Source organism: Sceloporus occidentalis, unplaced genomic scaffold (genome assembly GCF_023333645.1).
Source record: "Sceloporus occidentalis isolate IW3139 unplaced genomic scaffold, rSceOcc1.0.p SCAF_3, whole genome shotgun sequence".
NCBI lineage: Eukaryota > Metazoa > Chordata > Lepidosauria > Squamata > Phrynosomatidae > Sceloporus > Sceloporus occidentalis.
Window position 1 is genome coordinate 12,155,040 of NW_028316983.1, and position 15,238 is coordinate 12,170,277.

Here is a 15,238-nt window from a genome sequence, read left to right on the forward strand (position 1 = left end):
CTGGGGCCAGAATGCTGGCTGGGGCCAGTTATAGGGAACATATAACTTCCTTGTTGAAACAGTTTCACTGGCTACCAGTTTGTTTCCGAGCACAATTCAAAGTGCTGGTTATGATCTATAAAGCCCTATATGGCTTAGATTCAGATTGTTTGAAGAGCCATTTCTCCCCATATGAACCATCCAGAGCCATAAGATCTTCAGGAGAAGGCTTTCTCTTGGTCCCATCACCATCCCAGGCTCGCCTTGTGAGGACACCAGAGAGACCCTTCTCAATGGCCATTCCCATGCTTTGGAACTCCTTGGTACTAGGCTGGCCCTATTCCTGGTTGCCTTTTGACAGCAAACTAATGTTCTTATTTAAGCAGGCTTTCCACATATAATTATACCAAGGTGGTGTTTATGGAGAATGAGTACTTTAGTTGTGTATTTTAACTTATAGATATCTTTTATGTAATTTTATAATCTTTTTAGATTATTTTATTTGTTTTGAATTTTATTGTGATTTTTTTTGTCTGTGAGCTACCTTGGGTCCCTTCTGGAAGAAAGGTGGCATACAAATGAAATAAATAAATAAATAAATATGCATTCGATTTGACTCTGACACAAGGTGACTCTATCCTGGGGTATTCTGATCAAAACTGATTTGGAGGTTTGGCATTGCCTTCTTCTGAAGCTGTGAGAGTGTGACTTGTCCAAAGTCACTCAGTGGGCTTCCATGGCTGAGCAGTGATTTGAATTCCACTCTCCACAGTCCCAATCCAGCATTCAAATGCTACATCACACTGGCTCTCTTTATATAATGCAATATACTACAGCAGGGGTAGGCAATCTTTTTGAGCCGGGGGCCGGGTTGCTGTCCCTCAGACAACTGGGGGGCCGAAGCCAAAAAATAAATAATTAAATATATATTTTTAAAAATTAAATATATAAATAAACCGGGACAAATGTAGGACAAAATTTTCAAATGGAGGACATGCGAAAAAATTTGCTGATTTTTAAAAAAATGTTAGTATAAATGCATGTTTCTGAGGCTTCTATAGACAATTGCCCCCCAAAGGCCCCGGCGGCAATCGGCGGCAGGACCAGGCTGGGGCCGGTCCCAAGGTCTCGCCGGGCCGCATCCGGCCCATGGGCCGCAGGTTGCCTACCCCTGTACTACAGGATATCAAAGCAGGATAAAGTAGTATTTTAAAACACTAATATTTAAAACAGTCATACTGATTTAAATAGAATAAAAACATGTTGAGCAGACTGATTAATTCATCATCTGTAATTATAAAAATAAAAATGATTAAATAAAATAATAAATAATCACATATTAATTAAGCTCCATTTCCATTTTCTTTATGCAGCTATAAATACACCTGATTCCAAGATCCTGTGTGACCCACACTCTTTTTTCTTGTTTTTCCAGTCTTCATCTAGACGTGCTGGTCTTTGCTGTACTAACTGTCATACAACCAATACTACACTCTGGAGAAGGAATGCAGAAGGGGAGCCAGTCTGCAATGCATGTGGATTATACATGAAACTACATGGGGTAAGGATCTGGTTTATAAACCCTAATTTAATTGGAGAAAGGGCAAGAAATACACACACACAGGCCTAAATCCAGTTGCTAGTCCCAGAGGGATAGATCCATTAAGGGTGCATCTACACTGGAGAATTAATGCAATTTGACACCACTTTAAGTGCTGTAGTGCCATACTATGGAATCCTGAGATTTGTGTATAAGGTGTACAGTCCGCCCTCCATATCCGTGAACTTGCAATCCGCGGACTTGAGCATCTGTGGATGGCAAGCCCACAGGGGAGGGGCAGCAGTGGAGGAGGGGAGAAGAGGACAAGAAAGAGCGGAGAAGAGGAGGAAGGAAAAGGAGGATGAGGAAGAGGAGGAAGAAAAGGAGGGCGAGCAACAGCAGAACAACAGAGGGGTACGAAGAGGAGGAGGAGGAAAAGCAAAGAGGAGGAGAGCCACAGGAGTGGCAACGGGGGAAGATGAGGAGGAGAGGAAGTGGAGGAGGAGAAGAAGAGGAGAAAGAAGAGATATGCCACCCGCCGTAGTGAGCGTGGCGAGGCTGTCATGGGGGGGGGGGGGGAGTGCCATTGTCCTTAATGGTGGCATGGCTGTGTGGCCACACCACCATTGAATACTATGGGACTTGAGCATCCATGGATTTTTGTATCCACAGTGTGTGTGTGTGAGTGTGTGTGTCCAGAATACTGAGGGCCCACTGTATATGAAACATAAATGAATTCCTTGTTGCAACTTGGATCCCATCTACAAGTTATCTAATTATGTATATGCAAATATTCCAAAATCTAAAATAATAATAATAATCTGAAATCCTAAACACTTCTGGTCCCAAACATTTCAAATAAGGAATAAACCTGTATGGTAAAACTACTCCTTGTACATTTTTATTCCTTCCAGCTTTTGAAAACATGAACCACCATTCATCTGTCCCAACATCATTAAACAATCAGTGTTCTAGAGATATGACTTTTTGCCTATGCCTAGGTGTCCTTCTAATTCCTCCAAGTAGCAGGAAAACTAGGATTTTTAAAAAAATCTGTCAGAAGGTTCTCCAAATATTGTACCTCACACATCTACTAGCCAAGGACTGCCATTGAGAAAAAATGTTGTGATGTGAAGGACAAGGTCATTGTGTGTATTGCACAAACAGAGAACCATAAAAACAGAAGCAATGTGTATGCATTTAGTGTAGAAATGTAGGTCTAAATGGGTACAAATTATTCTTGCCCTTTGTCATGGTCAAGGTACCAAGGCCTCTGGCAATGAAGAAAGAAAGCATCCAGACAAGAAAGAGGAAACCTAAAAATATCACCAAAGGCAAATCCTCAACAGGTAACACATTATTATGATTGCTGCTGCTGTTGTTGTTGTTGTATTGTCAGTTTGTAATAAAAGAAGACAGAATTATGTCCAAAGGATTTTGACATCTACAGCCCTCCACAGAGAAGGCAATGCAGGAAAGGGGAAGAAAATGAGGAGGAGGGTCTGCATTTTTGGTTATTCTCTCTCTCCCCATCATATACAATTTAGCAATGTTGTTATTGTTTACATTCAAGCATTAGGAAGAACTTCTTCATTGTAAGTATGATGCATTGCCTTGAAGGATGATGAACTTTCCAACTTTGGAGCATTTAAATAGAGGTTGCATGAGTATTTTTCATTAGTGCTTTAGTTAATATTCCTTCCCTGCAGGGTGTTGGAATACATGGCCCATGTGGTCCTTTCCAATCCTATGATTCTATTATTACAGTGGTCATCAATGGTAAAGTGCAAAAACTGTGAGGTTCAAAGTTCCTACCATGCTTCGTACCCATATATATTGATAAGCTTTCTAATACGGCATGATGGGTTCTGTTACACAACTGGTGATGCTGGATGGAAGGATTGTTTATCATGCAGGGTGTCGGATGATGGGCAGATGTGTGGGGAGGAAAAACAAGCTGTGAGCTATCAAGGTCAAGTCCATGAAAACACCTGGTAGGAAGAGAACAAGAGAGGGTAGTCCTGGGAAAAGGAATGTTTTGGTTTGTAGACAAATGGGGATGTAAGCTCGCAAAACCAGTTTGAAGTGCTATTTGCTTTTAATATACTGTATAACTGAAAATGCCTCAGTCCTGATAACATCATTATGCTGTGATCAACTCAAGTTTACTGCATAAAGGTCTCTGACTTTGCTGAGGCTTGTGTTTCTGAACTGAAGTTAGCCGTTACATGAGCCGTTACTCATCAGGGCAAACCTCACAGTCACATTTGGAAAAAGAAGCCAAGGATCCAGGAAGTTGTGTTGATTCATATCAACATGCCAGTTCTAGCAGTTTTCATCTCCAAGAGCAGGACATCTGTAAACCTATGACCAATAGCTAATTTAAGACCAAACCAGTCCCATAGACTTTTCATTATAACAGGAATAGCTTCCAAGGAAACCCCCATGAGCCTTAGAAATGACTTGAAGGCATGCAGCAAAAATAACAAAGCTTCAAGCAATATATTGTAGCTGGGAAACTGCATCTCCACCCACCCTTCAGTTACTCTAAGGCTTGTTCCTGAACTCAGAGACAACTAGGGTTGCCATACATCCGGACCTCCAAACCGGGAAAAATGTAGGACAAAATTTTCAAATGTAGGACACATTTTTTGTGTGTCCTACATTTGAATAGGAGCCTCACTGAGGGAAGGCTTTCCCTTGCCGCCTGGGCCCCGGGCCTCGCCGCGATCGCGGCGAGGAGCAGAGCCCAAGTGGCGAGGGAATTCTCCTTTCAGGGAGGTTTTCCCTTGCCACCTGGGCCCTGGGCCTCACCGCGATCGCGGCGGAGAGTGGAGCCCAAACAGCAAGGGAATCCTCTGAGGGAGGCTTTCCCTCGCCACCTGGGCCCTGGGCCTCGCCGTGATCGCGGCGGGGAGCGGAGCCCAAGCGGCAAGGGAATCCTCCTCTGAGGGAGGCTTTTCCTTGCTGCCTGGGCCCTGGGCCTCGCCGCGATCGCAGCGGGGAGCAGAGCCCAAGCGGCAAGGGAAAGCCTCCCTCAGCTTGCCATATCCTGCCCGGGGGTGGGGGCAATCCTGGGGGCGGGGGCAAACCGGGGCGGGAGCATGCAGACCCACCCCAAACCGGGAAAGTCCCGCCCCCAGGCGGGATATGGCAAGCCTAGAGACAATATAATGGAAGTTGTAAGCCAAAAAAAAAAAAAAATGATTGAAAGACCAAGTTGTCCACTTCTGATATCTAGGACAAAAGCAAATTCAATGGTATATGGACATCAGAGGGCAAGACAAGCTGGAATAATTTTTGAGGGAAATGAAAATATGATGAAATAACATACATGATGCTCATAAACCATGATAATGGTAGTAAGAGCTTCATGCCATTATGAAGGTATATCTTTTTATGTACAAATTCTTTAAACCTCTCTCTCTCAGGTTCCACAACTTCAACCACCAATTCCCCTTCCTCTATTACCAACTCTGAAAGCACCGTCACTTTAAAAACTGAACCTATCGTAACATCGCAATATCCAGGACAATCAATAGTATCAACATCCCAGGTAAAGAATAATAAGAATTGCAAAATAATCTGACATACCTGTATCTGATTTGGCTACATGTGGATAGGAGCACAGAGCATATGAAACCAGAATGTTCAACACATAATCTGCAATGACAATTCTATTAAATCAACTCAGTTGTCTTTATCTGCAATCAGTAGGACATAAAACCCTCAGATTAAAAGACACATTTGACAAAAAAGCATACAGTACACAGTAAAATGTCTAAATATTAAAACAGCTAAAAAATCAGTTTGTATTAAATGTAGTTAAGATTGTTCTGTCATAAATGATCTAGTAAGAATTGTCAATTTAAAAAACTTAGCTACTTGCTAAAGAGCCCTGATGGCCCAGTGGTTAAATGCCAGTCCTGCAGCTATAAGGTTGTAAGTTCGATCCCAGGAAGGGCTCTAAGGTCCCCACAGCCTTCCATCCTTTCATAGGTCAGTACAGTGTGATAGAAATGTAATTTCTATTGTTGTTGCTCTGTAAACATCTTGTTGGTACCTTTGAGCAAATAAATAATAAAATAAATAAAAGAGACTCAGGGAAGCACCCTGGGAAAAGCTGAATAATTGGAAATATTAGATCTTTCATAGCTCCTTGATAGTAATCACAATGAAACAATACATCTAAGACAGATTCAACTTCAGTATAGATAGAGGGGCAGCATCGGTTGTCCATTGGAGTTTTATTGAATCTTCCAACTAATTAGAAGGAAAACCTATTAAATCAGGAGGATTTGGGATCAGTTCACCTTCATTTCCAGAGCATGGAGAATTTCCTTTTTTGGACTACAGCATTTAGAAGTCCCAGAGCAGCATAGCTACTGGTCATGCTGGCTGGGGGATTCTAGAAAATAGGCTTCCCCAGATGTTGCCCTGTGTCTTCAGTTTTCATGAGACATCTCCAGGCAGGAGATAAGGATGTAGACTCTCCAGTATTGATGGGCTCAGTTCCAAGCAGAAGGAAAGGCTCTGAGCAGATCTCAAGCTCAGCTAGTAGAGCAGGCACATGCCACACTTTACAAGACTTAAGTTATCCATTTGTAATGGTTACAGATTCAATTGTTTTTTTGCTCTAAATCCTTGTAGGATCCAAGCCAGTCTGGAGATGCCTTGGCTGACAGTCACACCCAGTTCAAGTATGAACCGGAAGATTACACCTTTTCTTCCGGTGCTATGCCCCAGCAAACAGGACTCAGTGTTCCCCTTCGTCAAGACTCATGGTGTGCATTGGCACTGGCCTAGGAAACCAGTCTTCCAGTTTGAAATAAAACATGCTGCAGAACAACCCTTAATTGTCATGACATCAATGGACAGCAGGACCATGGACCTTCCTGCCTCAGTGCATTGGATCTGAGGTTTGCTGCAATCAACTTAGTTCTGTGTTCCCAAAGCATTTTTCTGCAGAGGATGCTTTACTTGAATGCCAGTTGAGCAGAGTCAATCGCCTTTGTGATGCATCTGACTCTTCTGATACTTTGGCTCTCTGAAAGCTTTTACTTATACCCATACCAATCGAAAGCAAGAGAAATTGGGACCTCTGTTCTCAGTCAGTGGTCTCTGTCTTTCCTGTGATCCATTCTAACAAAAGAAATCCAGAATCTTGTGTTTTGTTCAGAGTGATTTCCACCCCACCCTCTTTTTATGACTCCCTTGTGTGCAATTTTACTCCACTTCCCAATAAAGACTATGATAGAATGTGGCACCAATCACTTAATTTTATTAAATTGTAAATGGTGTTGACTTTTTAAAGTTTATTGATGGTGGCATGGAAAAGATAAACGAAGGGAGAGAACCACCCTTGTTTTATATCTTTTGCTGTTTTATATATTTTTTTAAAATCCTCGTAATGGACTGTTAGCTTCTGGAGTGCTTAATTTATCATCGTTAATAAGAAATGGTGCCTGGAAACTCCCATGCATTGCTCTTACAAACATAGCAGGTCTGCTGGCAAAAATCTCTTGAAAGCACTCCATGACAATAGAAAAACAATCCAAATGGGGCAAGGTGGATCAACATATACAACACAATTGCCCTTTGCCATTATATAACTGGTTCCAGGGCATTTGGGTCCATTTTAAAAATGGCTGCACACAGCAAACAAAAAGCAGACCTTAGTCCAGCTCTGTCATTAGACATAGTGAGGCAACTATCTTAGACATACTCTGGATGTCATCACAGATTATTATGAATGGTTCAAATCTTTTTTATTGCTTGAGACTGGCAGGTGGAATAAGCTGGAAAGAAATGCTTCTTTGCATGCAGAAATAATTTGGCTGATTTAGGGTAATATGAACTTTGATTAGTAAGGATCAGAGAGATGCTATACCTCCTCATTCAGCAAAATGTCTTAGGCCTGTCCTGATGTGGGAGCACTAGTAAATTCATTCTGCTCAAATCTCATCTATCAGAAACACAAAAGTGGAGAAATAATTTGGCCTCCTCTTTGGCCACCAGATTCCTGCATACCTATTGTTATGTGCCTTCAAGTTGATTCTAGGGTTTTCTTGGCAAAAATATTTTCAGAGGTTTGCCATTGCTTTTGAGGTTGAGAATGTGGGACTACTCCTGAGGTGGTTATTTAACCCTGTGATCTGTAGTTTAGAGAGGCATATTGAGAATTTTCATCCAGAGGGCTCTTGTGTACCACCAAACTACAAATTCCAGGCTTTCACAAGATGCAGCCAATGTTGTTAAAGCAGAAGCATAGTGCTTATAATTATGTGATGTGACAGAGCCCCTCGTCTGAAAGCTATTATAAGTCTCACCCAGATCACCAAGAGTTTTAGGGAGGCAGCCCTAATAATTCTTCCACACAGAAAACAAAGGCATGAACATGGCCAGCTGTGCCTCCCAGAAGCCGCAAGGGAGGCACAATTGGCCATGTACAGTCTGTACCTGCCAGGACTTTTTTATGCACCAAATCACCTTAAAACAACAGAAATAACCTTTTGTCTCAAGAAGTATCCAGAGGCATGGCGGGGGTGTTTTGACAGGTTGTGTTTTGCCTTGAGAGAGGTTTAAGCTTGATGGAAGAGAAAGTGACACCAACAACCTTAAAGCTCTCAGCCTATTGTCCTTTTGAACATTATTCAGTTATAATAGTATGTTTCCACTAACAGCAATGGTTTCATCCTTTAGAATCCTGGGATTTGCAGTTTACAAGGGGGGGTTATTAAGAATTCTCAGCCACAGAGCTCTAGTGTCTCCCCAAGTTACAAATCTCAGAATAAGATACAACCATAGCACTTAAAGTGGAAGCATAGTACACTAACTGTATAAAGAGAAAGATCCCTAAGACTAGAAGCGGTGACTAGATGTGGCAAGGGATGCTCTAGGAAACCAGAGGATAATAATAATAATAATAATAATAATAATAATATTTTTACCCCGCCTTTCCAAATGCATGATCAAGGCGGCTTATTATCTTCAGTACAGAGAAACATTAATAGACAGAACATCCTCCCAAAGACTCTGTTATGGAGGCAGGTGATTCATGATAAATTTGACTGCACTTACAGAATGTCTAGCGTAATGTATAGGGCTGCTGCTACACTGCAGAATTAACAATTAATACAGTTTGATACTGCTTTAACTGTCATGGTTCCATCTGTATACAATCCTGGGATTTGTAGTTTGCTGTTGCACCAGAGCTTTCTGACACAGAAGGCTAAATAACTCACAAAACTACAAATCCCAGGATTCCATCGTGTTGAGCCATAGCAGTTAAAGTGGCATCAAACTGCATTAATTCTGCAGCATACGTGCAGCCACAAATCATGGGAAAGAGATTGCCTTTGGAGTATTACGTTCAGTTCTGTGCATAGCACTAAAAGAGGCATTGCCAAACCTGAAGTGTCCAGAAGAGGATGACCAGGATCATGAAGGACAGGAAACTAAATTCTAACAGAAGCAAATGAAAGGTCTATTTAATTTTTAGCCAGGAGAAGAGAAGATGTAGGTAAGAATACAGTGATCAAGTAGCTGAAGGTCAAGTCACATGAAAAAGGTTTGCAGACAAGGCTGGAACAGACTGTGTCAGAAGCTGGCGGTTTCCATTTATTGGATATATTTAAGCAGAAGCTAAGCTTCACCACTGTATCAGGGATGCAGTGGCTGTGAGATGTTGAATAGGTAAGCTCCAAGCTCCCTTCTACCTCTAAAAGGCTTTCTTTTTTTGTCCTGCAATTTTAACCTTCTGTAATTCAGATGTGCTCCTTCCCTCAACCATGTCTGGATTATTAATGCTGGCACCTGCTTGGTTACTTTGAACAGAGGGTAAAGAAGAGAACCAATGGTCTGTAGTGACAGAGCCTGGAAATTGTACTTTTAAAATATTATAACTGACCATGCTGGCTGAGGTGTTCTGGGAGTTACACTCCAAAAAGTATTTTTCCTCCCTAGCTCCATGCAGTGATTAGATTGGGACTTGGGATATCCAGGTTCAAATCTGCACTGGATAATCTTGGACCAATCACTTTGTCCCTCAGCCTGATCAACCTCCCAGGATTGTTGTAAGAATGAAATGGGAGAAAGGAGATCCATGTCAGCTGTCTTGAGATCATTAGAGGAAAGGTGAAATTTCAGTGTTACAGATAAAGAAATATTAATCTTAAATGAGCTCAGGATCCTTTCTTAACAGCTTCTGGATGCAGCGAAGATAGCCAAAGTTATGGGAACGAAGCAAAGAACAATGTAAGTAGATTCAGAGAGAGCTTATTTTATTGTTCTTAGTTAACTATTGTTGAAACCCATTCTGGGGGGAAAAAGAAGAGAGCATTGGAGGAATTGGCTGGGTCCAATTGTTGAGTAATTTTGCTCCATTATAGCCGCAGCTATTTATAACCAGGAAGTTGTCAAGGGATAGTCCATTATGTGGAAGCAAACTGGCACAAGGCTTCCTGTGTTGCTTGTTTCCCTTGTCAAAGAGAAATATGTGGCTTGTTTTCATAATGGGAGATGTGCACAGTATCCCACGGTACTAAAGTAGAAAGGTTACAGAGAGGGGACCAAGAGCATTTCTGAATTATGGAACCATTGCAAATTGTATGGTTGGTGTTTAAGTCTGCTACATCCACACAGGTGTAGTAGAGTAGCTGTCCCTTACCTGGCCCCTTCGAGTTGTGTTGGACTTCAACCTTCATAACCCCACAGCTGTAACTCTCCAGACCTTACTGGACTCCAGCTCCCAACTGCTCTTGCCAACATGACCAATACTCAAATAGGTATTTGAGGAGGCCTACGGGTTTCCTAAGCCCTAATCTATGGCAATTACTGAACTTTACACAGCAGGTGTGCTTGCAACAGTAGGCACAGTACAGTGTGTGGTGTGGAAGCACTACTTCTATCTGGAGAATGGACATTTTATCTCAAGAACATTCAGAGTATTTATAAGGCAGGCCTTCTAATGTGGTTGGACTCCAGTGCCCAGCATCCCTGACTACCGGCCATGTTAGGTGGAACTGATAGGACTTAATGTAGCTGCCCTGATCATTGTAGCATTATAGTAAGTCACCTTTCAAAAGAAGGAGACCAAGACACTGGATGAAGATGTGCAGGGTTTGAAACAGTCAACTTTTGGGGGTGACAGTTTCTGGATCCCCCAGCCACCATAATAATTGCCATGTTGGCAGGGAGATTCTGTGAGAGATTCTCCAAAAAGTGTGTTTTCCAAGATCAGTGGTAAATATGATGGATGGAGATGTGTTTCTTTAAAGAGGAAGAAGCATGGGAAAAGGGAAAATAGTTGATGTTCCAAGGAACACTCTAGCTAAAGCAAAAAACAATCAAAATACAAATGTAGCAAATGCATAAAGGTAGGAAGAGAGCTATTTAAATCCAGTGACCAGGTTGATGCTGTACCAGGATGATGTCTGTTGACAATAGCCACATTCATGTTGTGTGTGACCCTTATGCCATGAGTCATTTTCTAAAGCAGGCACAGGGATCAAAACTCCACCCACAGCCTGACACTGGTGGCTCCAGAGAAGTTATTTATGGACTGACGGTAAATGCACTTTCCAAATATGAAGTTCTTATTCACTGAATCTTACTTTTTTTTGTTCAATTTCTGTGACGAATTGTGAAAAATATTCTTTGGCAGAGCAAATACAGCAGCCAATTTGCTAGTTGTTGCAAATATCTGTAAATCCTTATTCAGTGGCAGAAATCTAATCTAATCTGTCTATCTATCTATTTTCTATATGCCTATCTATCTATTTTCTATCTATCTATCTGGGCCATTTGTATATTGCGTGTTGACCCAGCAGAACCTCTGAGATGGTGCACAACTGATTTTCAACAACAACAACAAAACGTTTAAAAACGTCTCCCGACAGTTAGATGTCTCAAATCAGTACAGAAGAATAATTCTGCACAGGAAGCATGTCTTTCATGCACAGAAAATAGTATTTTCTGCAGAAAACAGGATTTTGATGCAAAAACCTCACATGTTTTCTATGTAGAATACCTCAACAACATCTGAGGATGTTCAGATTGTTGTTGTTTTTAATTGCCACCAGATCAACTTTAAGTTATGGTAAGACAATGAATGAGAGCCCTCCAAGTCACCTTGCTACCAGCAGCCCTGCTCAGGGCTTGGAAACTCAGAGCCGTGGATTTCTTGATTGAATTAATCCACCTATGGCACAGTCTCTCCCCTTTTCCTATTGCCTTCCACCTTTACCAGTATTGTTGTCTTTTCTAATGACTCCTGTCTTTTCAATGAAATGTCATAGAATCATAGAATCGTAGAGTTGGAAGAGACCACTAGGGCCATCCAGTCCAACCCCCTGCCATGCAGGAAATCCAAATCAAAGCATCCCTGACAGATGGCCATCCAGCCTCTGTTTAAAGACCTCCAAGGAAGGAGACTCTATCACCTTCCGAGGAAGTGCATTCCACTTTCGAACAGCCCTTACTGTCAGGAAGTTCCTCCTAATGTTCAGGTGGAATCTCTTTTCCTGTAGCTTGCATCCATTGTTCCGGGTCCTGTTCTCTGGAGCAGCAGAAAACAATCTTGCTCTCTCCTCAATATGACATCCTTTCAAATATTTAAACAGGGCTATCATATCACCTCTTAACCTTCTTTTCTCCAGGCTAAACATCCCCAGCTCCCTAAGTCGTTCCTCATAGGGCATGGTTTCCCGACCCTTCACCATTTTTGTCGCCCTCCTTTGGACACGCTCCAGTTTCTCAATGTCCTTTTTGAATTGTGGCGCCCAGAACTGGACACAATATTCTAGGTGGGGCCTGACCAAAGCAGAATACAGTGGCACTATTACTTCTCTTGATCTAGACACTATACTTCTATTGATGCAGCCTAAAATAGCATTGGCCTTTTTAGCTGCCGCATCACACTGTTCACTCATGTTCAACTTGTGGTCTACTTGGACTCCTAGATCCCTTTCACACGTAGTTTCATTCAGTCAGGTGTCACCCATCCTATATCTGTGCATTTTATTTTTCCGCCCTAAGTGCAATACCTTACATTTCTCTGTGTTGAATTTCATTTTGTTAGCTTTGGCCCAGCTTTCTAGTCTATTCAGGTCATTTTGAATCTTGATCCTGTCCTCTGGGGTATTAGCTATTCCCCCTAATTTGGTGTCATCTGCAAATTTGATAAGTATGCTCCCAATTCTGTCATCCAGGTCATTGATAAAGATGTTGAATAGCACTGGGCCCAGGACAGAGCCCTGTGGGACCCCACTGGTCACTTCTCTCCAGGATGAAAAGGAGCCATTGTTGAGCACCCTTTGGGTTCGGCCGGTCAACCAATTACAGATCCATTTAACAGTTCCTTTGTCTAGCCCACATTTTACAAGCTTGTTTGCAAGAATGTCATGGGAAACCTTGTCAAAAGTCCAAAGTACAATAGTCTCAGTTTAATCGTCTTGTATTTTTAGGGAAAGTTCAGATTTGATTTGCTGTTGGACTCATTCAAGGACATTCAAATACAAGAGGGAAATTTCACAAGATGCTCACTGCTCTATTATTCTTCCATCTATCAAAAATCCCATTTTTCATCTTGGGAACAAATATTATTCTTTTTACCTCTATATTTGTCCTTTTATTTTGTCCAGAAAGTGTGGTCAACGGAGTTTGGCTGGTTTGAGGATTGCAACAATAGTCTGGAGTCATATGTAATGCTAGAAAAAATTATGCAAGAAACTAACCCTCAAGCCAATGAGGATGTCTTCATCCCCAATGTCTCCATTTCTCTCTGTGTGAAGTTCATATGGGATTTCTCCACCTTCTGGTCATATCCCAAGAGCACCATATGATCTCCATGATGATCTTTTTGTCTAGTTTGAACCACTCTGCTTTGCTATCTTTCTCAGCTAGCAAATGGAAGATTTTGGAGATAGGCCACCACCACTGTTTCTTCAAAGGCTCCATCCCAAAGCATGTGAACAACCTGTGCTGTTTCCCAGCCAGGTACCCATCATCCCGCGTGCCTTGCCCATTACCTTTGATGTTGTCAAACAGCTGCCTGCCAGCTATGCATTGCTGCAGCTGGTGTCCAAAGGCCACAGGCCAGGATGGTTTTACAACATAACTGCAGTGATCTGCTCATCCTGCCCTTTACACAGATGCCTCGAGATTTTCACTAAGTCAGCAAATGAAATAACGAGGCACTCCCATTTCTATCAACATAGGTTGTTCTTGTTTATGGCTGTATTAATGACACTATAAATTCTCCACTAACCTGGAAGACCTTTTCTTTTTAAAAGAAAGCTGTATGAAAAAGTAACTGTGTCAGGTCCAAGGACCAAGGCTCTGTCCTAGGACCCTCTAAGCAAAAAGGTCCCCTTAGACTAAACAACCCCCCCCCCCAAAGTTACTAGAAGTCCACTTCTTTAGTGTTTTACAAGTTCAGAAACCAATTTAAATGGTAAATTCTTGCTCCTCGAGGTTTCCAGAAGTGACCTTCATCCCCATGTTTTTGGTAGGGTAGAAAAATGATATTCCAGGCATTCTGGAGGACCATACACAGTCTCAAGGCATTATACATGTGGGGCCAAGCCATATTTGACTGTGGTCAAAATGGCATACATTTTCAGTGAAGAAGAACACACAAGCTAGGAGAAAGTACATCAGTCTGCTTTTGAATGAGGACTTTTCACATGGGAGGCAAGCGTCATTAAAATATGACTAAACTGTGGTAATAGCATGATTGGGGGGAAGATTATCACACCCCTGCACAGTTCTCCCATTCGTGTCCTGTGCACAAACTGTAATGGATGCATCATTGGGTAATAACAGAAACTCTCATTATGCTTGCCTCCTCCATGTGAAAGAGCCCTGAGAGTCTACAGGGAAAGGCAAGATTTCACCACCTCTGCACTTCTTCCCAACTGAGTTTATGGAGTGCATACTATTTCTTTCATTTTAAACTCAATTTGCAGCAATTGAAGAAAGCTGAGGAAGAAGGGGAAAATGGGAGGAGGAGAAAAATTTAGTACATTCTTTAAACAGCTGAAAAAAGGTAAATGCAGAGGATTCACTGAGACTGTCTCTGTCAAGTCAGGACAGTACTAAAGTACGTAATTTTAGTCCCAGCTAGAACAGGCCGACTGAATCAGTGGGAATTCAATAACTCAGCCTAATGGATGAAACTGACTCAATGGATCTACTGGAGTAAGATTTGAATGTAGGCCCTGGGTTTAAGTGTTCATGCAGGTACAAAGCTCGCTGGGTGAAACTGGGCCAATCACTCCATTGAATTCTTTCAAGGGAGCATATATACTACCTTGAACCTCTGGGATAAAAGGTGGAATATAAACAGAACAAAGAAAATAAGAAACATTTTCAAGCCTGTGGTATATGATGCACACAAGAAGATGCTGTTTCAGATGGTACCTAGTAGAGATGGAATAAATAATTCTTCTTTTCAATCAACCAAGCACTTTACTGAATCCCACATTTTCCCCCAAAGTAGGAGTCACAGTGGCTACTCATTCTCAAGGAAAAGACCCCAGGCTTTCCAATAGTCAGGTAAACCCATCAGGAAGAATAATAGACCAGTGAAAATGTTGTACAATTTTCTCCCAGTATTTGACTGTCCCAAAGTGTAGCGAGGATTATTCTGCATAGAAGAGCATGAGGAGTCTTGCACAATAAATCTTTCTCTCTGCAGAAAATGGGTCCACTCAGCAG

General features: G+C 41.9%; 1 protein-coding gene across 1 annotated transcript in view; it reads left to right on the plus strand.

The window, feature by feature from the left end:
• Positions 1-6,774, plus strand: part of GATA5 (GATA binding protein 5) — a 47,829-nt gene extending 41,055 nt beyond the window's left edge. Inside the window, exons 4-7 of the mRNA XM_089518472.1 lie at positions 1,415-1,540; positions 2,781-2,868; positions 4,951-5,075; positions 6,170-6,774. Of these exons, the coding sequence (XP_089374598.1) occupies positions 1,415-1,540; positions 2,781-2,868; positions 4,951-5,075; positions 6,170-6,325 (495 nt within the window). The 3' untranslated portion in view covers positions 6,326-6,774. The remainder of the gene's footprint in view (positions 1-1,414; positions 1,541-2,780; positions 2,869-4,950; positions 5,076-6,169) is intronic.
• The last annotated feature ends 8,464 nt before the right edge of the window (positions 6,775-15,238 follow it).